Source organism: Pelophylax lessonae (assembly GCF_965119305.1).
Source record: "Pelophylax lessonae genome assembly, chromosome: 12".
NCBI lineage: Eukaryota > Metazoa > Chordata > Amphibia > Anura > Ranidae > Pelophylax > Pelophylax lessonae.
Window position 1 is genome coordinate 1,040,265 of NC_138779.1, and position 25,485 is coordinate 1,065,749.

General features: G+C 51.5%; 2 protein-coding genes across 2 annotated transcripts in view; both read left to right on the forward strand.

Moving 5' to 3' along the window:
- DHRS3 (dehydrogenase/reductase 3) overlaps nt 1–5,314 on the forward strand; it is a gene marked incomplete at its 5' end in the record, with an annotated part of 39,033 nt that extends 33,719 nt beyond the window's left edge. Inside the window, 2 exon segments of the mRNA XM_082274486.1 lie at nt 1,789–1,914; nt 5,108–5,314. Of these exon segments, the coding sequence (XP_082130612.1) occupies nt 1,789–1,914; nt 5,108–5,192 (211 nt within the window). The 3' untranslated portion in view covers nt 5,193–5,314.
- Nucleotides 1–25,485, forward strand: part of CFAP107 (cilia and flagella associated protein 107) — a 498,422-nt gene that overhangs the window by 135,779 nt on the left and 337,158 nt on the right. The gene's annotated exons all lie outside the window — the stretch shown is intronic.

Genomic DNA, 25,485 nt, shown 5'->3' on the forward strand with positions numbered 1-25,485 from the left:
TTTATTGGGACTACAGAACACCTCACACTCCTTTCTCTAGAATGTAGGGGGAGGTGTTCTGTGATTCACAGAGGAGAACTAAGCAGGGCTGATATAGAGCTCACAGGAGATCATTGGATTTCTGACAGAATGAACGGCATTTATTAAACCGATAAAGCTAAAGTAAATGGCCCCCACTGAACCGGCTAAATGTTAATTGACATGTGGCTATTTCTATTCAAGAAGAGCAAAAAAGTGACCTGTCTATGGCCAGCTAAACACATGGAATATTTAATAGGCTAAAATGGGGGGGGGGAATATGAGCAGCTCATTGTTGAGGTTTATATCCTAAAGGGGGTCACAACACGGGGTCACCAATTGTTGTAATTTTCCATCTGTGGATGAATCTTGTGTGCCACACCTTCTGAGAAATCCCTTTTATTAGGATCACCAACCGAAATCTTTTATTAGTACAGCAGGGAAGATTAGAGCCTTGGTTGCTTTTTATTTCTGTCTGTGTCCCCAAGAGGTTTTTATTTTTTAAAGTTGTCACCAAGATGTGAAGGGAAATCGTTTAAACAAAACACAAACCTTCTGTTCTGTATGTCTTTTGATTCCACTACAAACTAGTTGGCAAAATTTGTACCTAAACTCCACGTTGATGTCCCTCCTACACTTCATAGAGATATATATATATATATATATATATACCCCCCCCTATACATAGCTGTGTCCCCTCCACTTCATAGAGATATATATATATATATATATATATATACTCCCCCCCCCCCTATACATAGCTGTGTCCCCTCCACTTCATAGAGATATATACTCCCCCCCCCCCCCTATACATAGAGATATATATATATATATATATATATACTTCCCCCCCCCCCCCTATACATAGCTGTGTCCCCTCCACTTCATAGAGATATATATACTCCCCCCCCCCCCCCCCCCTGTACATAGCTGTGTCCCCTCCACTTCATAGAGATATATACTCCCCCCCCCCCCCCCATACATAGCTGTGTCCCCTACACTTCATAGAGATATATATACTCCCCCCCCCCCCCCTATACATAGCTGTGTCCCCTCCACTTCATAGAGATATATACTCCCCCCCCCCCCCTGTACATAGCTGTGTCCCCTCCACTTCATAGAGATATATACTCCCCCCCCCCCCCCCCCCTGTACATAGCTGTGTCCCCTCCACTTCATAGAGATATATACTCCCCCCCCCCCCCCCCCCTGTACATAGCTGTGTCCCCTCCACTTCATAGAGATATACACTCCCCCCCCCCCCATACATAGCTGTGTCCCCTCCACTTCATAGAGATATATACTCCCCCCCCCCCCCCTATACATAGCTGTGTCCCCTCCACTTCATAGAGATATATACTCCCCCCCCCCCCCCGTACATAGCTGTGTCCCCTCCACTTCATAGAGATATATACTCCCCCCCCCCCCCTATACATAGCTGTGTCCCCTCCACTTCATAGAGATATATATACTCCCCCCCCCCCCCCCTATACATAGCTGTGTCCCCTCCACTTCATAGAGATATATACTCCCCCCCCCCCCCCCCTATACATAGCTGTGTCCCCTCCACTTCATAGAGATATATACTCCCCCCCCCCCCCCCCCCCGTACATAGCTGTGTCCCCTCCACTTCATGGAGATATACTACCCCCCCCCCCCATACATAGATGTGTCCCCATAGATGTGTCCTATCATAGACATATACTCCACAATACATAAAAGATGTCCCCCATCCTCCATGGCTCTTCACCATTTTATCTTCTCTTGCAGGTTCCCCAACATCTTCCCACCTCTGAAGCCGGAGACGGTGGCCAGGAGGACGGTAGAAGCTGTGCAGAAGAACCAGGCTTTCCTGTTACTCCCGTGGACGATGCACCTCCTCGTTATCTTGAAGAGGTAAAAGTGTGACTCCTTTGATCTCTCTGAGCTTCAACCAAAATGCCGCTTAAATGAAACCATTCAGAGTCCAGCCTATCTCTTCTCACCAAACTGGTTCCATCACCGGTTCCAGAGACTTGATGGGCTTGGACTACAGAATGGCGATCTACATAGAATGCAGATAGAGGGGAACCCGCACCCGGGGGAAGATGGAGGGGAACCCGCACCCGGGGGAAGATGGAGGGGAACCCGCACCCGGGGGAAGATGGAGGGGAACCCGCACCTGGAGGGAGATGGAGGGGAACCCGCACCTGGAGGGGAACCCGCACCTGGAGGGAGATGGAGGGGAACCCGCACCTGGAGGGAGATGGAGGGGAACCCGCACCTGGGGGAAGATGGAGAGGAACCTGCACCTGGGGGAAGATGGAGGGGGACTCGCACCTGGGGGAAGATGGAGGGGGACTCGCACCTGGGGGAAGATGGAGGGGAACCCGCACCTGGGGGAAGATGGAGGGGAACCCGCACCTGGAGGGAGATGGAGGGGAACCCGCACCTGGGGGAAGATGGAGGGGAACCCGCACCTGGGGGAAGATGGAGAGGAACCCGCACCTGGGGGAAGATGGAGGGGGACTCGCACCTGGGGGAAGATGGAGGGGGACTCGCACCTGGGGGAAGATGGAGGGGGACCCGCACCTGGAGGGAGATGGAGGGGAACCCGCACCTGGGGGAAGATGGAGGGGAACCCGCACCTGGGGGAAGATGGAGGGGAACCCGCACCCGGGGGAAGATCCTGGCTGCCATTGCTGACCCAAAAATCTATTTGTCTGTTTCTGGCTTTAGTACAAGTCATTGACCCGGTACAAGCATGCAGCCAGTGTGGCTGGTATCTCCCTTATACGTTCTTGTTCCAGAGATGTAACCCAAAGTACGGAAGACATAGGATCAGCATGTCGTCCTCTTTCTCTCAGTTCCATTTGAGATCGATGGCTTGAAAAAAAAAAAAAAAATCTCATGTCTCCGGCTCATTATAGGACAATTTGAGCCCCTGATGTCTTTGGCTTCTACTGGGGTCCCTGGTGACTGCTTCCCCTCCCCCGGCAGTATTAATGCATTCCAGGCCTCTTCCCAGCAATCTATCTATAGACCTGAGAACTTCCAAATATAGAACAGAGAGCTTCCCGGGGACAATTGTTGTCTTGGGACACTTGAAGCTTCCTTCTGGTAAAATATGAGATCCAGGCAGAATCCGAGCCAAGCCCACTTTTCCGATAATTCAGTAATCGGACCAATCAGCTGCTAAGCCGAACAAATTCCTTCCCAAAGGACAGCTGAAGGATATAATCCGAGCAGTTATGGGGGCTGAGAGGAACCAAAGAGGCTCCAATAAACCCTGGGAGGAACCAAAGAGCCTCCAATAAACCCTGGGAGGAACCAAAGAGCCTCCAATAAACCCTGGGAGGAACCAAAGAGCCTCCAATAAACCCTGGGAGGAACCAAAGAGCCTCCAATAAACCCTGGGAGGAACCAAAGAGCCTCCAATAAACCCTGGGAGGAACCAAAGAGCCTCCAATAAACCCTGGGAGGAACCAAAGAGCCTCCAATAAACCCTGGGAGGAACCAAAGAGCCTCCAATAAACCCTGGGAGGAACCAAAGAGCCTCCAATAAACCCTGGGAGGAACCAAAGAGCCTCCAATAAACCCTGGGAGGAACCAAAGAGCCTCCAATAAACCCCTGTGAAGAGCAGAGAGATGTCTGACCACCATGAAAGAGTTGGGGAGTTTTCATTTTCGGGGTATTGGGGGGGAACCACCATTCCTTTCTGCCCCCTTAGGCCAACTCTCCATCCAGAGCCACCACTTCTAGTGCAGATTCAGCCTCGTATCCTATAAGATATTCATTCCAGGCTATCACCATGAAGAGATGATTTTCTGCTTCCACCCCCTCCCCCGATACTATCCTGAGTAATAAACTCTTTTATTTGGGGTTGGAGTAGAAGTGAGGCAGGAAGAGACCTCAGATTCAGGAAGACTCCACTGTGGTGTCACCAAACCTACAGCCCCTTCAATAAGTTCACCACATGGGTACAATGAGGGCCGTTATCTGCTCCTCTATTGGCCGGTCCTCCTCCAGTGCAGTCGGTGGGGTTGGAATAAAGGGTTTAGGGCAGGGGGGTGTATTTTGGTTTTGTGCTGCCCTAGGCAAGACTAAAATTGGGCTCTCCCCCCTCCCCCTCCTATGTAAATTTGCCCCACTCCTTTTTTAACGGATGTGATTCCCTCCAAAATTGAAGGGCTACAAGTCAAAGCATGAGATCTCACAAGGGGGGGGGGGCGGGGGTGAGAGGGCATGAGAGAGGAAGGGGGGGATAAAAAGGGCGGGTGAGAGAGAAAGAGGGAGGGAGAGAGAAAGGGGGCATAAAAGAGAGGGGGTGAGAGAGAGGAGGGGAGGGAGGGAGGGAGAGGGGGGATAAAAGAGAGAGTGGGGGGATGGGAGGGAGAGAGAGCAAGGGGGGGAGGGAGAGAGAGAGAAAGGGGGGGTGGGAGAGAGAGAGAGAGAGAGAGAAAGGGGGGGTGAAAGGGAGGGGGGTGAAAGGGAGGGGGGTGAGAGTGAGGAAGGGAGGGAGAGAAAGGGGGGATCAAAGAGACAGAGGGGGAATGAGAGATGGAGGATTAGAGAGGGAGGGGGGATGAGAGAGAGAGAGAGCGGATTGGAGAGGGGGAGGGGGGAAGAGAGAGTGAGGGGATGAAAGAGAGGGGGGACGAGAGAGAGAGAGAGAGAGGGGGGGGTGAGAGAAGTGGCTCTAGCAACCAGTGGCCAATAGAGTCTCAGGTGGAGGGGGTGGCTTTTATGCTCCCCCCTGCAAAGTGCTGCCCTAGGCCTGGGCCTTGTTGGCCTAGCCCAAAATACAGCACTGGTTTAGGGTATGGGGATGTTTTTTTTATGTTGTCACCATGCTGCCCCTCTTTGCTGCTTTCCCCCCTTGCTGTGTCCCTCCTTTGCTCTGTCTGTCCTTGTCCTCTTGCTGTCACCACTCTGTCCCCCCCCCCCCCCCGGTCTCTATTGTTGGTATAAATTGTTGCATCCTGTGTGGTGAGAAGAATTGTCGGCGGTGACACCGTCTCATTTCCTTCCCTTTCTACACATGACCTCCGACCTCCGGCTACTTTCACTTCCCTTTGTTGATTGGTGTTCTCCGTTCTTCTCCTGCAGTGTCCTCCCTCCGTCAGCACTGGAAGAAATTCACCGGTTCTCCGGCTCTTACACTTGTATGAACACCTTCAAAGGACGGACATAGAACTCCCCTTCTGTACCCAGGAAGATTTCAGCAAAGTGAGCGAGACTCCCTCCGACTGATCCATACAAGACTTGAGGAGTGGCGGCGTCCCTCTAATGAGGCTGAGGAGCCTCTGCAATGAGACGGAGCCTCCCGGTGCCTCTATCCGGCCCAGTAATGGAGGCGCCGAGGTTATTTTCTATGTTTTAGTAGTTTTATTGTCTCAGTCTGCTGGGGACAGAAAATGTTTTATTGGACAATGATGGACATTGACCCCCCATTGCATTGTGGGTACTCCGGCCTCTGCAGACCGGTCGGAGGATGGGATTGAGGTCACAACATTTGGGGTCAGTCTGACGTTTGCTGTGTTTTGTTCCATTTTATTGTGCGGATTTCACCCAAAACTGAGATTTGTTATTTCCATGGACATCGACCGAGCAGCGGCTCTGACCGGAAAATCTCCGACCCCCTAAAACCCCCCCCAGAAGAAGGTCCTCGTCCCCCCCCCCCCAAATCTCTAATTCTTTAATACAGACATGATGAATATCACCCTTTTAATATCCCCCCCCCCCCCCAACCAGGATATTCCAATATTTGATTTATCGGCTGTTCTGGACTCCTATTGGTTGATAGCACCTGAATTACAGCCAGAGGTGGGACATGTGGTCTGCGGCAGAGCCCCTGATTGGATAACCCCTCCCCCCAGCTCTGCCCAGATAGAGGGAGCAGCGGAGCGGTAAGAATGGCGCAGCTTCCCTGAGGTCGCTGGAGAATCATTCAAAGTTTTGGGGTTACTCTGAAAGTCCCATCCCCCCCCCCCCCCAAGGTGGAATGATAGAGAAATTTATTTTTATGTGCTTGAAGAAAATCAGGTTTCTGTACAGTTTTATGTTTTTAATATTTAAAAAAAATAGAGAAAAAAGAAAAGGATTTTCCTTTGTTGGGTTTTCTATGGACTGAAAACACGCGTCACTCGCTCTCCCGCGAGGTCATCGATCGCCCCGAGGTGACGCCCGCCTGCCTGACAGGAACTTTATTTTTTATTTTTTCCTGAGCTTCTGAAATGAAAATCTTTGGAAAATGAAAATGAATCTGTGTGTTCGATTATTATCCTCATCCTTCACCTCCTCCTTCTCATCCTCCTCCTTCTCATCCTCCTCCTTCTCATCCTCCTCCTTCTCATCCTCCTCCTTCTCATCCTCCTCCTTCTCATCATCCTCCTCCTTCCCATCCTCCTCCTCCTTCTCATCCTCCTCCTCCTTCTCATCATCATCCTCCTCCTCCTTCTCATCCTCCTCCTTCTCATCATCCTCCTCCTTCTCATCATCCTCCTCCTTCTCATCATCCTCCTCCTCCTTCTCATCATCATCCTCCTCCTCCTTCTCATCATCATCCTCCTCCTCCTTCTCATCATCATCCTCCTCCTCCTTCTCATCATCATCCTCCTCCTCCTTCTCATCATCATCCTCCTCCTCCTTCTCATCCTCCTCCTTCTCATCATCCTCCTCCTTCATATCCTCATCCTCCTCCTCCTTCATATCCTCCTCACCATCATCTTCCTCCTCCTTATCCACATCATCATCATGCCCGGTGACCGCTGATCCAGTGACCAGGTCAGAGGTCATGCAGACCCAGCAAGCTGTGACACCCACCGAGCTCCCATTATAAACGCACACAAACCGCGGGACGTTCTTGAGCCGCATGGAACGTTTTCACCCAATTCAGACTCCATTCACACCAATGGAGGCCAATCCCAGCGGCCGGAATCTACTGATACCTCAGCTGTGAGCGGATCGCTGCGGGGGCTGAGCCGTACGTTGCAGTGACAGACTGGGGGTGCCGCAGCTATTGGCGTCTGTTCACACAGCCAGCAATCATGTGCGGTGAATGTCGCTGGACGCACAGAAATCCATCCATATGTGATGCTGCCTTTACCCTACACAGTATAATAGTCCTGACCACTGCGCTCTGTAAGCTGTGCTGCACATGACACTCTTTATGCTGCACTTTGCACTCTCCTAAGTGGTGCACTCCCAGTCTGTGGTCACATACATGGAATGAATTGGACTTTGTAGCTTATACTCCTGACCACCACACTCTCTGGTGGTGCACACTGGATTGTGTCATGTGCAGCAGAGCATACAGAGCGCGGGGCTCGGGAGTAAGCATCGTACACCCCTGCCTCCAGAGCACGGGGCTCGTAAGTATGGGAGATATGCCCCGTCCTACAGAGTGCGGGAGTATGCATTGTACGCCCCATCCTACAGAGCGCGGGGCTCAGGTGTATGCATTGTACGCCCCATCCTACAGAGCGCAGGGGTCAGGTGTATGCATGGTACGCCCCATCCTACAGAGCACAGGGGTCAGGTGTATGCATGGTACGCCCCATCCTACAGAGCACAGGGGTCAGGTGTATGCATGGAATAAACAAGCAAAAAATTGGGGGAGCAAACCCTGAACATGTATATCTAAAGCCAGTGCAGCTATGGACCAAGCAACATGTATATTAAAAAAGAATAGCGCACACATGCAAAAGAAATGACTATTAAATATGAAGACAATCCATAAATAAAAATAGGGGTTTAGTCCCACCATATGGCCATATCGTGCTCAAGCCCACCACTGCGTCAAAGTACCCCATTATCAGTGGGTCCTACACTATCCATAAAAAAGAGATGAATCCAGCCTTTCTAACCCTTGGAGACAACACTCCTTGCTGGGAAGGTGTGCTAATGCACTGCAAGGGACTCCTCCTATATCTATTTGATAGAGGACACCAATAGAATACAGGTGTGTGTGGGGGATGGGATGCTCAACCTCAGAAGTCTGGTCAGACCGAATACATAATAAACAAGCAAAAAATTGGGGGAGCAAACCCTGAACATGTATATCTAAAGCCAGTGCAGCTATGGACCAAGCAACATGTATATTAAAAAAGAATAGCGCACACATGCAAAAGAAATGACTATCAAATATGGAGACAATCCATAAATAAAAATGGTGTCCTCTATCAAGTAGATATAGGAGGAGTCCCTTGCAGTGCATTAGCACACCTTCCCAGCAAGGAGTGTTGTCTCCAAGGGTAAGAGAGGCTGGATTCACCCCTTTTTTATGGATAGTGTAGGACCCACTGATAATGGGGTACTTTGACGTAGTGGGGGGCTTGAGCACGATATGGCCATATGGTGGAACTAAATCCCCATTTTTATTTATGGATTGTCTTCATATTTAATAGTCATTTCTTTTGCATGTGTGCGCTATTCTTTTTTAATATACATGTTGCTTGGTCCATAGCTGCACCGGCTTCAGATATACATGTTCAGGGTTTGCTCCCCCAATTTTTTGCTTGTTTAGTATGCATGGAATGCCCCATCCTACAGAGCGCGGGGGTCAGGTGTATGCATGGAATGCCCCATCCTACAGAGCGCAGGGCTCGGGTGTATGCATGGTACGCCCCATCCTACAGAGCGCAGGGCTCGGGTGTATGCATGGTACGCCCCATCCTAAAGAGCGCTGGGGTCAGGTGTATGCATGGAATGCCCCATCCTACAGAGCGCAGGGCTCGGGTGTATGCATGGTGCACCACATTCTTCAGAGTGCTGGGCTTGGGTGTATGCATGGTACGCCCCATCCTAGAGAGCGTGGGGCTCAGGTGTATGTATGGTACGCCCATCCTACAGAGCCTGGGGCTAGGGAGTATGCAGCGTATGCAGCGTATGCCCCGTCCTGCAGGGCTCAGGAGTATGCATTGTACGCTCCATCCTACAGAGTGCAGGGCTCAGAAATATGTGATGTATGCCACCCCATCGTACAGTGTGCGGGGCTCTGCCCCATCCTATGGAATGCAGCAGTCCAGCCATGAGTGTGTATGATAAGAAAGTAAGAGGTATGTAACATACCGGCTGTTGGGAGTATGTAATGTGCACAGAATCCTGACCTCTGCACCCTGTATACTGCGCCATACATTACACACTCTTCACCCTGAACTCTGTGCGCTATCCCCCATAAATCTCCCACAAGAGACCCTTCAAGCTTACCATCTATTGTTCACCCCCCACCTCCAACTGTCACCCCCCGCTCCACCTCAAACTCTCACACCCCCCCCCCTAACCTCCAACTCTCATCCCCCCCTCCACCTCCAACTCTCACAGCCCCCTCCAGCTCTCACCCCCTGCTCCACCTCAAACTCTCACCCCCCCTAACCTCCAACTCTCACCCCCCCCAATCTCCAGCTCTCACCCCCCCCCAACCTCCAGCTCTCACCCCCCCCAGCTCTTACCTCCCCCCCACATCTCAAACTCTTACACCCACCTCCAACTGTCACCCCCCCCAGCTCTCACCCCCCCGCTCCACCTCAAACTCTCACACCCCCCCCCTAACCTCCAACTCTCATCCCTCCACCTCCAACTCTCACAGCCCCCTCCAGCTCTCACCCCCCGCTCCACCTCAAACTCTCACCCCCGTCTAACCTCCAACTCTCACCCCCCCCCCAATCTCCAGCTCTCACCCCCCCCCCCCAACCTCCAGCTCTCACCCCCCCCCAGCTCTTACCTCCCCCCCACATCTCAAACTCTTACACCCACCTCCAACTGTCACCCCCCCCCAGCTCTCACCCCCCGCTCCACCTCAAACTCTCACACCCCCCCCTCCCCCTCCAGCTCTCACCCCCCGCTCCACCTCAAACTCTCACACCCCCCCCCCTCCACCTCTCACAGCCCCCTCCAGCTCTCACCCCCCGCTCCACCTCCAACTCTCACCCCCCCCCCCCAATCTCCAGCTCTCACCCAACCTCCAGCTCTTACCTCCCCCCCCCCCCACATCTCAAACTCTTACACCCACCTCCAACTGTCACCCCCCCCCCCAGCTCTCACCCCCCGCTCCACCTCCAACTCTCACACCCCCCCCTAACCTCCAACTCTCACCCCCCCCCAATCTCCAGCTCTCACCCCCCCCCCAGCTCTTACCTCCCCCCCCACATCTCAAACTCCAAACTCTTACACCCACCTCCAACTGTCAACCCCCCCAGCTCTCACCCCCCGCTCCACCTCAAACTCTCACATCCCCCCCCCCAACCTCCAACTCTCATCCCCCCCTCCACCTCCAACTCTCACAGCCCCCTCCAGCTCTCATCTCGACACCCCCCCCCCTCCATACAGTGCAGGGTGAACACATGGCGGGTGTCCTCGGCACCAGGTGGGGGTTGCCAGACAGGTTTTCTGGGTGCCTGAAGTTAGAGGCACCACTGGCTACAAAATCCAGGAGAGCGTCAATACTCCTGACCATCAATGTACTAAGAGTGCACCAATCAGGGACTGTATGACGCACAATACTGATAGTTATTATTATGGATGGGGGATGGGATGATGGGGGGGACATTCTATACACATCTTTGAAGGAGCCTCCAAAACACAAATCTTCCTCATCGGGGGCCACAATGTATTTCTGAGAAATAACTCCATCGAAGACTTCTTATAAGAGCGGGGGAAGGTAAGAGTTCACTGTCTGATTGGTTGCTATTGATTGTCACAAGGATTAAATCCAAAGTTCACTCTGAAATCCGGCACAGTACAAAATCCATCTGATTGGCTGGGAGGGTAACTCCACCTAAAAACTGAAGTTCCGCTCCTCCTCCCCAAGTTATAGTCTACCCCTTTATAATATGATCAACCCTCTTCCAGCATCACTGCACCCCCCCCCCCCCATCCCTGTGTACCCCCAATCTACACAGCCAGCTCCATACAGACATGAGGTGACCAGTTTGGTGTGGAGGAACCCGAGTGTCCTTTACAGAGCCTTGACTTCATCCCTACCGATCACCCGACCTCATCCCTACTGATCACCTGACCTCATCCCTACTGATCTGACCTCATCCCTACCGATCGCCCGACCTCACCCCTACCGATCGCCCGACCTCACCCCTACCGATCACCCGACCTCATCCCCTACCGATCGCCCGACCTCATCCCCTACCGATCGCCTGACCTCATCCCCTACTGATCACCTGACCTCATCCCTACTGATCTGACCTCATCCCTACCGATCGCCCGACCTCACCCCTACCGATCGCCCGACCTCACCCCTACCGATCACCCGACCTCATCCCCTACCGATCGCCCGACCTCATCCCCTACCGATCGCCTGACCTCATCCCCTACCGATCACCCGACCTCATCCCTACCGATCACCCGACCTCATCCCTACCGATCACCCGACCTCACCCCTACCGATCACCCGACCTCATCCCTACTGATCACCCGACCTCATCCCTACTGATCACCCGACCTCATCCCTACTGATCTGACCTCATCCCTACCGATCGCCCGACCTCACCCCTACCGATCACCCGACCTCATCCCTACCGATCACCCGACCTCATCCCTACCGATCACCCGACCTCATCCCTACCGATCACCCGACCTCATCCCTACCGATCACCCGACCTCACCCCTACTGATCACCTGACCTCATCCCTACTGATCACCTGACCTCACCCCTACTGATCACCCGACCTCATCCCTACTGATCACCCGACCTCACCCCTACTGATCACCTGACCTCATCCCTACTGATCACCTGACCTCACCCCTACTGATCACCCGACCTCATCCCTACTGATCACCTGACCTCATCCCTACCGATCACCTGACCTCACCCTTACTGTACTCCTCTGGGATAAATTGGAACGCTGATGGTGAGCCAGGTCTTCTTATCCAACATCATCAGTACCTGACCTTACAAATGGGCACAAATACCCACTAACACCCTCCAAAATCTTGTGGAAAGTCTTCCCAGAAGAGTGGAGGAGGGGGTAGCTTCAGAGGGGGCAACTCTATGTGAAAGGCCGTGTGGGGGAAGGGCAACTCCATATTAATGGCAATGGGAGGACAACTCTATATACTATAAATGGCCATGGGGGGAGGGCAACTCCATATAAATGTCATTGGGGGAGGAGAGAACGCCATATAAATGTCATTGGGGGAGGAGACAACTCCATATAAATGTCATTGGGGGAGGAGACAACTCCATATAAATGTCATTGGGGGAGGAGACAACTCCATATAAATGTCATTGGGGGAGGGCCACTCCATATAAATGGCCATGGTGGAGGAGAGAACTCCATATAAATGCCATTGGGGGAGGAGACAATTCCATATAAATGTCATTGGGGGAGGAGACAACTCCATATAAATGCCATTTGGGGGAGGAGACAATTCCATATAAATGGCCATAGGAGGGAGGAGACAACTCCGTATAAGTGGCCAGGGGGGAGGAGACAACTCCATATAAATGGTCATAGTAATAAAAAAAATTTGGTGCCCACCAAGCCCATATAGGTGTGATGGTCGGGGGGGGGGGGGGGTGGGGCCGTATGGTGTAGTTGGGGGTATTTTGCTCAATGTGGAAATAAAATCTTCTGCCCCTCTTTCCCCCCCCCCTCCCCCTTTGGTCTCCTGTACCATGGACACATCACATAATCCACCGAAAATCTTTATATTTCCCAAAACTTTTCACCCGACCTCATTGCACTCCAATGTAAAATGAAAAGTGACAGTGGAGTTCATTAAAGCGTAACTCCACTTCCATTACACAAGTCTCGTAATTAAATGTTATTAAAAATGACCTTTCTTTTCTGCAGGTGCTGTAATTTTCTGTAAAATGCAATATGGCCGCCCGGAGGTATTCTATTCAGAGCCCCCCCCCCGCCCCAAGAAATGTAATTTCCTGCTTGTGTGATTGGCTCACTGATTTCCCCAGAAGTCTGCACTAAGATACAAGTCACATTTTAGGCATCCCCTGCTATGTGAATTTCATTTTTGGTGAGATACTCCCCAAGGGATGCAGACCCTGCAACTTTCCTCATTAGAACACTGAGAGTGCACCAGGTGATTATAATGAACCAGACCCTCCCATTCCAAATCAGTCCGCACAAGGCATGGGGGGGACAAACAGCTATTTCTTCACAGCAACAAAAGGTTGGAATCTGCTATAAAGTTTGTTACAATCCCTGTATTGTACAGAGATCACCCAGGGAGGGGGAGGGGTTTATTCCTTAACAAAAGTGGGGTTACTCTTTAGGTCATGTGCGCTGATTCTTCACGTCTCCCGCGGTACGAAGCGTCCATTACCTGCATGGTTTCTGATTAAAGATCTTCCTCATTCCTACATCAGAAAGTTGGGAATTGCAACATAATTATGTCATTTCTATTCCATTTGTATCTTATGTCTGATTGGAATAAAAGCGATCGAATAATGTCACATGTGATGTCTTATTCTACGGCTCCAATCCCAGGATAATATTACCAAACCTGATATATTGGGATGTTAGAGAACGATCAGATTTACAAATCAATCCCTCCAATCAGAGATTCTGAATATAAACATGAAGAATCGGAAATACCGAGAATTCCCATTTATATGGAGGAAAACAGAAATAAAATATTAGGAATAAAACCAACGCCATCCCTGGAAATAAATCATCAAACAAACTTTATCCCAATATTAAAATAAAATCAAAAATTAAAAAAATAACATCAAGGCTTCTCTCCCGGAAAGGACGAATAAATATTGTAAAGACGGGAATATTTCCGGAAATTAGGTAGAAATTTCAGACTTCGCCAATAATTTCTCATTAATAGCAGAGGTTGTGGAAAGTTTGTGGCAATCTTTGAGTGTCCATTGAATAGTCAACCAATGGGGAAGGTAGGTGGCACTCATGCCAAGGGGTCCACTGCTGCCGGAGAACCAACTGGGAATGAAGAATGAAGAACTTGCCTGGCAGAAATGGGAATACAGATGGCTGAGCCGAACGAGGACTGTTTATTGAGTAACGAGCAAACTGGAGTAAGGATGGATGTGTTGAAAATCCCCCTAGTGACTTCTGCAGGTAATCAGAGGAGACCCAAGAAGTCATCACACAGCCAGACCTATGGAGACACGGGGACAGTGCTACCCATAGTAAACACGGTTGTGTAGTCTGCCAGGTATGGTACAGCCTTTCCGGTCCTGAGCTCCAATCACTTTGCAGGAAGGCTCATCCTCAGGCTGATCTTCAGGTTCATCTCATGCACTGGCTGGCTGGAGGCAAAACAAAGGGGTGCTCTGGCTGGCTGGAGAAAAGACAAAGGGATGCTCTGGCTGGTTGGAGAAAAGACAAAGGGGTGCTCTGGCTGGCTGGCTGGAAACACAAAGGGGTGCTCTGGCTGGCTGGCTGGAAAGACAAAGGGGTGCTCTGGCTGGCTGGCTGGAAACACAAAGGGGTGCTCTGGCTGGCTGGCTGGAAACACAAAGGGGTGCTCTGGCTGGCTGGCTGGAAAGACAAAGGGGTGCTCTGGCTGGCTGGCTGGAAACACAAAGGGGTGCTCTGGCTGGCTGGCTGGAAACACAAAGGGGTGCTCTGGCTGGTTGGAGAAAAGACAAAGGGGTGCTCTGGCTGGCTGGAGAAAAGACAAAGGGGTGCAATGGCTGGCTGGCTGGAAACACAAAGGGGTGCTCTAGCTGGCAAGAAAGACAAAGGGATGTTCTGGCTGGCTGGCAAGAAAGACAAATGGGTGCATTGGCTGGCTGGAGGGAAGACAAAGGGGTGCGCTGGCTGGCTGGAGGGAAGACAAAGGGGTGCATAGCAATGACCTCTGGCAGGAAATCTAGTAATAACTCAGCATAGGAAATGGTGAAGATTACTATCTTTGTAAAAATAACCATCCTTCAATGCCTTCTGTCCTCAATGAGTCTACATCTGGGCTACATTGGTGGCACACTGGCATGTATATAGGGCCCTACATTGCTCTATTCTTGAGGGCAAACCCAACTTTAAGATCACCATCCCAATTCGTGACTCTACATTGAATGGGAAATAGAATAATCTTACCTCAGCGCCTTCCAGAGACAACTTACAGCTCTCACTGTGTCTACTGACCCCTCAGCTACCTTCTACTTCTACTCAGGACCCAATGCTGGAAGGCACGTCCATGGTGGAAGGCACGTCCATGGTGGATGGCACGTCCATGGTGGAAGGCACGTCCATGGTGGAAGGCACGTCCATGGTGGAAGGCACGTCCATGGTGGATGGCACGTCCATGGTGGAAGTCACGTCCATGGTGGAAGTCACGTCCATGGTGGAAGGCACGTCCATGGTGGATGGCACGTCCATGGTGGAAGGCACGTCCATGGTGGAAGGCACGTCCATGGTGGAAGGCCTTATTATGTGCTGTGTGACTTCTCCTCCTGCTCCATCCTTCATAACATAAAGTCATAAAACAATTAAAGTAGGATCTTCTGATTGGGGCAGGGGGTGGCATTTTGATCCCAGTAAAGAGATCCCTAAACATGGGTACCAGAAACATAAAAAGTCAGATGGTGGCATGATGCCCACCAGCAAACTGAAATATACAATCTGAGTGAGCTAAAGTACCCCTGTGAAAGGACTCCTCTGAGATGGTTCTGATCTGGAGAGGGATGAGGAGGAGGAGGATTGAGCTGAGTGTGTGATGAAGAGTCTGGAGAAGACTTTTTCAACCTTTTTTTATTACCATGGAGGGACTCTTGCAATAATTTTTAGGTCTCAGGAAATCCCAGTTAAAGTTTTAGCTCCCAGAACAGTAGATAACATGTAGATATCATAGTAAGTAAAATATTGGATATGGGCCCCCTACCATTGGTAGTCAATGAAGATGGGGCTCCTTCACATAGTGGTCAGTAGAGATGGACCCCCTTAACAAGTGGAGAGGAACCCTAGGGAGTACCCTGGATATACTGAGTTAGAGGAAGATGGGCCCCCTTCCAGTGGTGGTCAGTGGAGAAGGACTTCTTCCATTACTGTTCAGCTGAGATGGGCCCACCTAGTAAACTCCAGAATAACCATAGTGAGCACACTGGTTAGGAAATGCTGGATTAGATGAAATCAGAGAGGGCTAAATTAATTAATAACTGTTCATTGCACTGCTGAAGAAACGTGGGCCCCTTTCATTGGTGGGCAGTAGTTAAGGGCCTCCTTCCATTAGTAGTTGTTGGAGAGGGGCCCCTTCCATTAGTAGTCAGTGGAGAAGAGCCCCTTCCATTGATGGTTGTTGGAGATGGGCCTCTTTCCATTGGTGGTCAGTGGAGAAGGGTCCCCTCCATTGGTGGTTGTTGGAGATGGGTCCCTTCCATTGCTAATCAGTGGAGAAGGGCCCCTTCTATTGATGGTTGTTGGAGATGGGCCCCTTTCATTAGGGGTCAGTGGAGAAGGGCCTCTTCCATTAGTGGTCAGTGGAGAAGGGCCTCCTTCCATTGGTGGTCAGTGGATGAGGGTCCCTTCCATTGGTGGTTGTTGGAGACGGGCCCTTGCTTTAGTGGTCATTGTAGAAGAGCCCCTTCCATTGATGGTTGTTGGAGATGGGCCTCCTTCCATTGGTGGTTGTTGGAGATGGGCCTCCTTCCATTGGTAGTTGTTGTAGATGGGCCTCCTTCCATTGGTGGTTGTTGGAGATGGGCCTCATTCCATTGATGGTTGTTGGAGATGGGCCTCCTTCCATTGGTGGTTGTTGGAGATGGGCCTCCTTCCATTGGTGGTTGTTGTAGATGGGCCTCCTTCCATTGGTGGTTGTTGTAGATGGGCCTCCTTCCATTGGTGGTTGTTGTAGATGGGCCTCCTTCCATTGGTGGTTGTTGTAGATGGGCCTCCTTCCATTGGTGGTTGTTGTAGATGGGCCTCCTTCCATTGGTAGTTGTTGTAGATGGGCCTCCTTCCATTGGTGGTTGTTGGAGATGGGCCTCATTCCATTGATGGTTGTTGGAGATAGGCCCCTGTCATTAGTGGTCAGTGGAGGAGGGCCCCTTCCTTTGGTGGTTGTTGTAGATGGACCTCCTTCCATTGGTGGTTGTTGTAGATGGGCCTCCTTTCATTGGTAGTTCCTGTAGATGTGCCTCATTTCATTGGTGGTCAGTGACGAAGGGTCCCTTCTATTGATAGTTGTTGGAGATGAAGGAACCTTAGGAAATGCCCCGGTTGAGAAATGCTACATTGTAGGAAATCAGGGAGAGTTGAATATGTTGAATGTTTATTGTGCACGGGGGGGGGGGGGGGGGGGTCAGGAAGTGAAGTGACAGAGTAGGGGCCCCTCCACTGTGCGGTTCGGTCTACTTGTCCCCAGCACATTAACTCCTCATGTACTTTCCTAAAGCATTGCCGGAGTCATAGCTGGCCAGTTCCAGGACAATAAATCGCTGTCAGAGAAATCACTGCCTTGGTCTTCATAACTGGACAGCTTCTACTAGAGGTTTTTCAGAGGGGTGTATCTGTGAGTGACCCCAATTAATAAGCCTAAATATGAGCTTTATAACAATCATTAATCCATTTGTATGGATGGTCGGGGGAGGAGTCATCACAGCCAGAGAGAAAACCATAGAAAAGACACGGCTCTCCCGGCTGGAGATCTCGGAGGAAGAGTCTCGGAGGGGAATATGATTATCACTCTTTATAGGAAAGAAAACATTCCCTGGAGTGTCAGGCCGCTTAGGTAGAGGGGGATCTATCATGATACTGCAGGGGGGGGCAGGAGGGAAGGGGTATGGGGGAAGGGTTCAGAGCAAGGTTAGCCAAATACTGGATAAATTAGGCCAGACAAACAGACAGCTCACCTCTGCATGACCCTTTCCCTCACCAACCTGCTCCTCACCCGCCACAGGTGGAGTGACTCCCTCCACTTCATATCACCCAATATGCATGTTCAGTGAGAGTGAGAAATGAGCCTCCGTATCGAACAGCGCCAACTGCCATACTGAACCATGCCAACCGCCATACCGAACTACGCCAACTGCCATACTGAATCACGCCAACTGCCTAACCGAACTATGCCAACCGCCATACCGAACCATGCCAGCCGTCATACCGAACCACGCCAACCGCCACACCGGACCACGCCAACCGTCATACGGAACCACGTCAACTGCCAAATTGAACCACACAACTACCGAACCGCACCAACCGACATCTACAGAAAATCAATTATGTCTGCAGTCTCTGACCATCTCCTGTACCATGTCTGCAGTCTCTGACCGTCTCCTGTACCATGTCTGCAGTCTCTGACCGTCTCCTGTACCATGTCTGCAGTCTCTGACCGTCTCCTGTACTATGTCTGCAGTCTCTGACCGTCTCCTGTATCATGTCTGCAGTCTCTGACAGTCTCCTGTACCATGTCTGCAGTCTCTGACCGTCTCCTGTACCATGTCTGCAGTCTCTGACCGTCTCCTGTACCATGTCTGCAGTCTCTGACCCTCTCCTGTACCATGTCTGCAGTCTCTGACCGTCTCCTGTACTATGTCTGCAGTCTCTGACCGTCTTCTGTACTATGTTTGCAGTCTCTGACCGTCTCCTGTACTATGTCTGCAGTCTCTGACCGTCTCCTGTACTATGTCTGCAGTCTCTGACCGTCTCCTGTACTATGTCTGCAGTCTCTGACCGTCTCCTGTACTATGTCTACAGTCTCTGACCGTCTCCTGTACTATGTCTACAGTCTCTGACCGTCTCCTGTACTATGTCTGCAATCTCTGACCGTCTCCTGTACCATGTCTGCAGTCCCTGACCGTCTCCTGTACTATGTCTGCAGTCTCTGACCATCTCCTGTATCATGTCTGCAGTCTCTGACCGTCTCCTGTAGTATGTCTACAGTCTCTGACCATCTCCTGTACTATGTCTGCAGTCTCTGACCATCTCCTGTATCATGTCTGCAGTCTCTGACCTTCTCCTGTATCATGTCTGCAGTCTCTGACCGTCTCCTGTACTATGTCTGCAGTCTCTGACCATCTCCTGTATCATGTCTGCAGTCTCTGACCGTCTCCTGTAGTATGTCTACAGTCTCTGACCGTCTCCTGTACTATGTCTGCAGTCTCTGACCGTCTCCTGTACTATGTCTGCAGTCTCTGACCGTCTCCTGTAGTATGTCTACAGTCTCTGACCATCTCCTGTACTATGTCTGCAGTCTCTGACTATCTCCTGTATCATGTCTGCAGTCTCTGACCATCTCTTGTATCATGTCTGCAGTCTCTGACCATCTCCTGTATCATGTCTGCAGTCTCTGACCATCTCCTGTATCATGTCAGCAGTCTCTGACCGTCTCCTGTATCATGTCTGCAGTCTCTGACCGTCTCCTGTATCATGTCTGCAGTCTCTGACCGTCTCCTGTACCATGTCTGCAGTCTCTGACCGTCTCCTGTACTATGAATGTTTGTAGTTTCCTCTGGAGATGAAATGTCGCACAGTTGGGGTCACATTGGTGACATGTGGAGGAGATGTACAATGGGGAGGAAACAATGAGAAGGTCGGTAGGACAGTCGGGGGTTCTGGGTGATGAACGGTTTGGCGTTGTGTCGGTTCCTCGTATTCAATATAAAATTATGTAAGAAGCTGTTTGATAATAAAATGACCTGGCTGCCCCACCCCCTCCCCTCCCCCACGAGGGCAGGTGCCCAAAATTCCTGCTGATCATGAAGGTGTGATATAGAACTTGGCAGACGGGACAACATTCGCCGACATGCCGCCACCCCTGAGGCCAGCTCCGCCTCCCTCAATACGCTACTTAAAGCTGAACTCCGGATACAAAAATTTTCATCTAAATTGATTGTAAAAATATTTTTTTTAAACAAACATCTCTATTCTTCCCGGCTCTGTAATGGAATTTCACAGAGCAGCCCCAACCCTCCTCTTCTCAGGTCCACTGCTGGCACTCCTGGCTCCTCCCCTTCCCGGGTCCCCCCACCAGTGCTCCTGACTCCTCCTCTTCTCAGGTCCACTGCTGGCACTCCTGGCTCCTCCCCTTCCCGGGTCCTCCCACCAGTGCTCCCGACTCCTCCTCTTCTCAGGTCCACTGCTGGCACTCCTGGCTTCTCCCCTTCCCGGGTCCCCCCACCGGTTTTCCTGGCTCCTCCTCTTCTCAGGACCACTGCTAGCACTCCTGGCTCCTCCCCTTCCCGGGTCCCCCCACCGGTTTTCCTGGCTCAGCCTCTTCTCAGGTCCACTGCTGGCACTCCTGGCTCCTCCCCTTCCCGGGTCCTCCCACCAGTGCTCCCGACTCCTCCTCTTCTAAGGTCCACTGCTAGCACTCCTGGCTTCTCCCCTTCCCGGGTTCTCCCACCGGTTTTCCTGGCTCCTCCTCTTCTCAGGTCCACTGCTAGCACTCCTGGCTTCTCCCCTTCCCGGGTCCCCCCACCGGTTTTCCTGGCTCCTCCTCTTCTCAGGTCCACTGCTAGCACTCCTGGCTTCTCCCCTTCCCGAGTCCTCCCACCGGTTTTCCTGGCTCCTCCTCTTCTCAGGTCCACTGCTGGCACTCCTGGCTTCTCCCCTTCCCGGGTTCTCCCACTGGTTTTCTTGGCTCCTCCTCTTCTCAGGTCCACTGCTGGCACTCCTGGCTTCTCCTTTTTTCGGGTCCTCCCACCAGTGCTCCTGGCTCCTCCTCTTCTCCGGTCCACTGCTGGCACTCCTGGCTTCTCCTCTTCCCGGGTCCTCCCACCGGTGCTCCTGGCTCCTCCTCTTCTCAGGTCCACTGCTGGCACTCTTAGCTTCTCCTCTTCCCGGGTCCTCCCACCGGTGCTCCTGGCTCCTCCTCTTCTCAGGTCCACTGCTGGCACTCCTGGCTCCTCCTCTTCCCGGGTCCTCCCACCGGTGCTCCTGGCTTCTCCTCTTCTCAGGTCCACTGCTGGAACTCCTGGTTTCTCCTCTTCCCGGGTCCCCCCACCAGTGCTCCTGGCTCCTCCTCTTCTCAAGTCCACTGCTGGCACTCCTGGCTTCTCCTCTTCCCGGGTCCTCCCACCGGTGCTCCTGGCTTCTCCTCTTCCCGGGTCCTCCAAAAAGGTGCTCCTGGCTTCTCCTCTTCCCGGGTCCCCCCACAAGTGCTCCTGGCTCCTCCTCTTCTCAGGTCCACTGCTGGCACTCCTGGCTTCTCCTTTTTTCCGGGTCCCTCTACTGTGTTCCTGGCTCCTCCTCTTCTCAGGTCCACTGCTGGCTCTCTTGGCTCCTCTTCTCGAGTCCTCTGCCGATCTTCTTGGGTTCCCTACAGCTCTCCTGGGTCTTCCTCTTCTCAAGTCCCCCACCAGCGCTCCTTGCTCCTCTTCTTCTTAGGTCCACTGCCGCCACACCTGGCTGCTTCCCTTCCCGGGTACCCCACTGGCTCTCCTGGCTTCTCCAGTTCCATACTGGTGCTCCTGGCTCCTCCTCTTCTCGGGTCCTCCACTGGCATTCCTCCTTTACTCGAGTCCCCTGCCAGTGCTCCTGGCTCCTCCTCTTCCCAGGTCCCCCGCTGGTGCTCCTTGATCCTTTTCATCCAGTGCCCCACATAAAGCTGTGTCCTATGGGGGCACTTGTGCATGCTCACTCCTGAGCTGCAATGTGTGTGTTTAACCACCCCCCATCAGTGCTACAGCCTATATACGGCTGCAGCGCAGACTTGAATTTTCGGGAGGCCGTTTTTAAACGGCCTCCCAGTGACACGCCCCCAGCGTGCTCCCGCGAGCGCGCTGCGGGGAAAATCTGTGTCAGCCGTGTCCCTTGGACACAGCCGATCACAGATCGTGGTGAATGGCCAATCACAGCGGCCATTCACCACGTGATCGGGCCATCCAATGAGCGATGATCTCATATGTAAACATATGAGATCATCTCTCATCGCCGGCGCTCCTTCCTCACACAGGAGAATGTAATCAGGGCACCGATCACCAGTGCCCTGATTACTAAAGGTAAAAATACACACACAGTGCCCCCCCATCAGTGCCCACAGTGCCCGCCATCAGTGCCCCCCATCAATGCCCACAATCAGTGCCCATAGTGCTGCCAGTCAGTGCCCATCAGTGCCTGCTCATCTAGGCACTGATGAGCACTGACTGGCAGCACTATGGGCACTGAGTGTGGGCACTGATGGTGCTGCCCATCAGTGCCGCTCATCAGTGCCACCCGTCAGTGTCCAGTGCCATCCGCCAGTGCCCATCAGTGCCGCCTATCAGTGCCCATCAGTGCCGCCCGTCAGTGCCGCCTCTCAGTGCCCAGCAGTGCCACCTGTCAGTGCCCAGCAGTGCCACCTCTCAGTGCTCATCAGTGCCGCCTATCAGTGCTCATCAGTGCCGCCTCTCAGTGCCGCCTATCAGTGCTCATCAGTGCGGCATATTAGTACCTCCTCATCAGTGCCCATAAGTGCCACCTCATCAGTGCCCATAAGTGCCACCTCATCAGTGCCCATCAGTGCAGCCTATCAGTGCCCATCAGTGCCGCCTCATCAGCGCACATCAGTGAAGGAGAAAAATTTATTTTCAAAATTTACTCGCAGAAAATAAGAAAAACTTTTTTTTTTTTCAAAATTTTCTGTCTTTATTCTTTTTTTTTGTAAAAAATAAAAAACCCAGAGATGATTAAATACCACCAAAAGAAATCTCTATTTGTGTGAGAAAAAATGATAAAAATTTCATATGGGTACAGTGTAGCATGACCGCGCAATTGTCAGTCAAAGTGTGACAGCACTGAAAGCTGAAAATTGGCCTGGATGGGAAGGGGGTTTAAGTGCACAGTAGGCAAGTGGTTAATAGCATCTCGACCCTGCCTTGATTAACAACATCAGGAGCCAATGGCTCCCCTTGCTGCCTCCATGTCCCGTGAGGAGGGAGAGAGGGAGCAGTGATCTGTCTCTCAGGCACAGTACTGGATGGAGATCAGGATCAGGTTAGTAGGGGGGTTGAGGGGGGGTTGATTACAGAAGGATTTACCTTAATGCATAGAATATATAAGGGATAAATCCTTCAGCCTTTACAATCACTTTAAATCCATCCTCTATAACCACAAAGGATCAAATTCCGCTGTGTGTGCACCAAATGTCTTTACAAACCCAGATATTACCCTGTAAAAAGCAGTGGTGACATCATTACTAGAAAGGAGGGGCCCAGCAGGCTCCACCCACTACAGAAAACTACAGGAGGGGGCTGAAACAACACCAGTCCCCCTGTACAAGGAGTGAGAAAGCAGAGCTGTGGGAGGGGTTCAGCATGCTCCACCCACTATAGAAAACTACAGAAGAGGGGCAGAGACAAGACCAGTTCCCCTGCACAAAGAGAGGGCGCAGAGCTGTGGGAGGGGCCAAACAGGCTCCACCCACTATAGAAAACTACAGGAAGGGGCGGAGACAAGAACAGTTCCCCTGCACAAGGAGAGAGCAGAGCTGTGGGAGGGGCCAAACAGGCTCCACCCACTATAGAAAACTACAGGAAGGGGCGGAGACAAGAACAGTTCCCCTGCACAAGGAGAGAGCAGAGCTGTGGGAGGGGCCAAACAGGCCCCACCCACTATAGAAAACTACAGGAAGGGGCGGAGACAAGAACAGTTCCCCTGCACAAGGAGAGAGAGCAGAGCTGTGGGAGGGCCAAACAGGCTCCGCTCACTATAGAAAACGACAGGAGTCCTGATGGAACGGACGCAGGAGGCAGGAAACACTCATTTATTCTGCAGCATTTCTATTATTTACCTTCATTACACTTCCAGCAGTTTGACGTTCATTTGAATTTTCTATGACAAAACCAAAGTTTCCGGTATTTTCTGTAGTTCCCCAATTCAGAGGATACAAGCCACTGATTGGTTGGCTGAGGATTGGGTGGTGGTGGTGAGAGGGGGGGGAGGGGTGTGCAGGTCAGTATATAGCTTTCTATTATCTGTAACTTATGGATATTCAGTCACGTTGGAAGCCTCATCATCCACATCATCCTTATCATCCACATCATCCTCATCATCCTTATCATCCACATCAGGTGTGGCAAACCGCTGGCCTGTGGAGCGCTCAGGTGCGGCCTGCGCCTCCTTCTCTGGGATGACGGGTTGGTAATCCCACATCTGGGGTCCCCACGATCCCAGGGAATCCATGTGGTAAATGGAGTCGGCACTAGAGGAAGGACGGCTGCGGAGGGAGCAGAGCCGCATAAGTCAATGCTGCCTGTATAGCGCAGCCTCCTGTCACAGGATACCAATTGCACTCCACCTGCGGCAGCAACAGCAACACCTGCAGCAAGGAAGATTCCGGAATGGAGGATTATTATTAAAGGTCAGTTTATGAGATCACATTGTATATATGGGCGTATCTCTTCTACAGTGCTTACCTGCCTGGCTGCTTTCCAACTGATCCACGGGTGCACCGCAGTGTACCTACCAGTTACCTGCACTAACCATAGACCCCTCCTATTACCTACACTGACCATAGACCCCTCCTATTACCTACACTGACCATAGACTCCTCCTATTACCTGCACAAACCATGGCTATGGTTTGGGCTAGCGTAGGATTTGGATTAGGGTAATGGCTAGGGATAGGGTTATGGCTAGGCTAGGGTTAAGACAAGGGTTAGAGTTATGGCTCTGGTTAGGGAAATGGCTTGGTTTAGGGTTATGGCTAGGCTAGGGTTAGGGTTCAGGTTATGTCCCAGGTTAGGGTTAGGTCTAGAGTTAGGCTAGGGTTAGAGCTAATTTCTCTTGCAGAAGGGTTAGAGTTATAGCTCTGGTTAGCGTAATGGCTTGGTTTAGGGTTGTGGCTATGGTTAGAGTTTTGGCTAGGGTTTGGGTTAGGGTTCGGTGTAGAGCTCATTTATCTTGTAGAAGGGTTAGAGTTATGGCTGGGTTTGGGTTAGGGGTAGAGCTCATTTCTCTTGTAGAAGGGTTAGGGTTATGGCTCCGGTTAGAGTTATGGCTGGGTTTGGGTTAGGTTAGGGTTCGGGGTAGAGCTCATCTCTTTTGTAGAAGGGTTAGGAATACGGTTAATACTAAGTTTATGGTTACGGCTAGGGTTATGGCTCAGGCTAGAGATATGGCTAGGGTTTGGGTTAGGGTTCGGGGTAGAGCTTGTTACTCTTGTAGAAGGGTTGGGGTTATGGCTCAGGTTAGAGTTATGGCTGGGTTAGGGTTAGAGCTTGGTTCTCTTGTAGAAGGGTTAGGGTTATGGCTCTGGTTAGCGTAATGGCTTGGTTTAGGGTTATGGCTATGGTTAGGCTAGGGTTATGGCTATGGTTAGAGTTATGGCTAGGGTTTGGATTATGGTTAGGGTTCGGGGTAGAGCTTGGTTCTCTTGTAGAAGGGTTAGGGTTATGGCTATTGTTAGAGTTATGGCTGGGTTTGGGTTAGGTTAGGGTTCGGGGTAGAGCTTGTTTCTCTTGTAGAAGGGTTGGGGTTATGGCTCAGCCTAGAGTTATGGCTGGGTTAGGGGTAGAGCTTGGTTCTCTTGTAGAAGGGTTAGGGTTATGGCTCTGGTTAGCGTAATGGCTTGGTTTAGGGTTATGGCTATGGTTAGGCTAGGGTTATGGCTATGGTTAGAGTTATGGCTAGG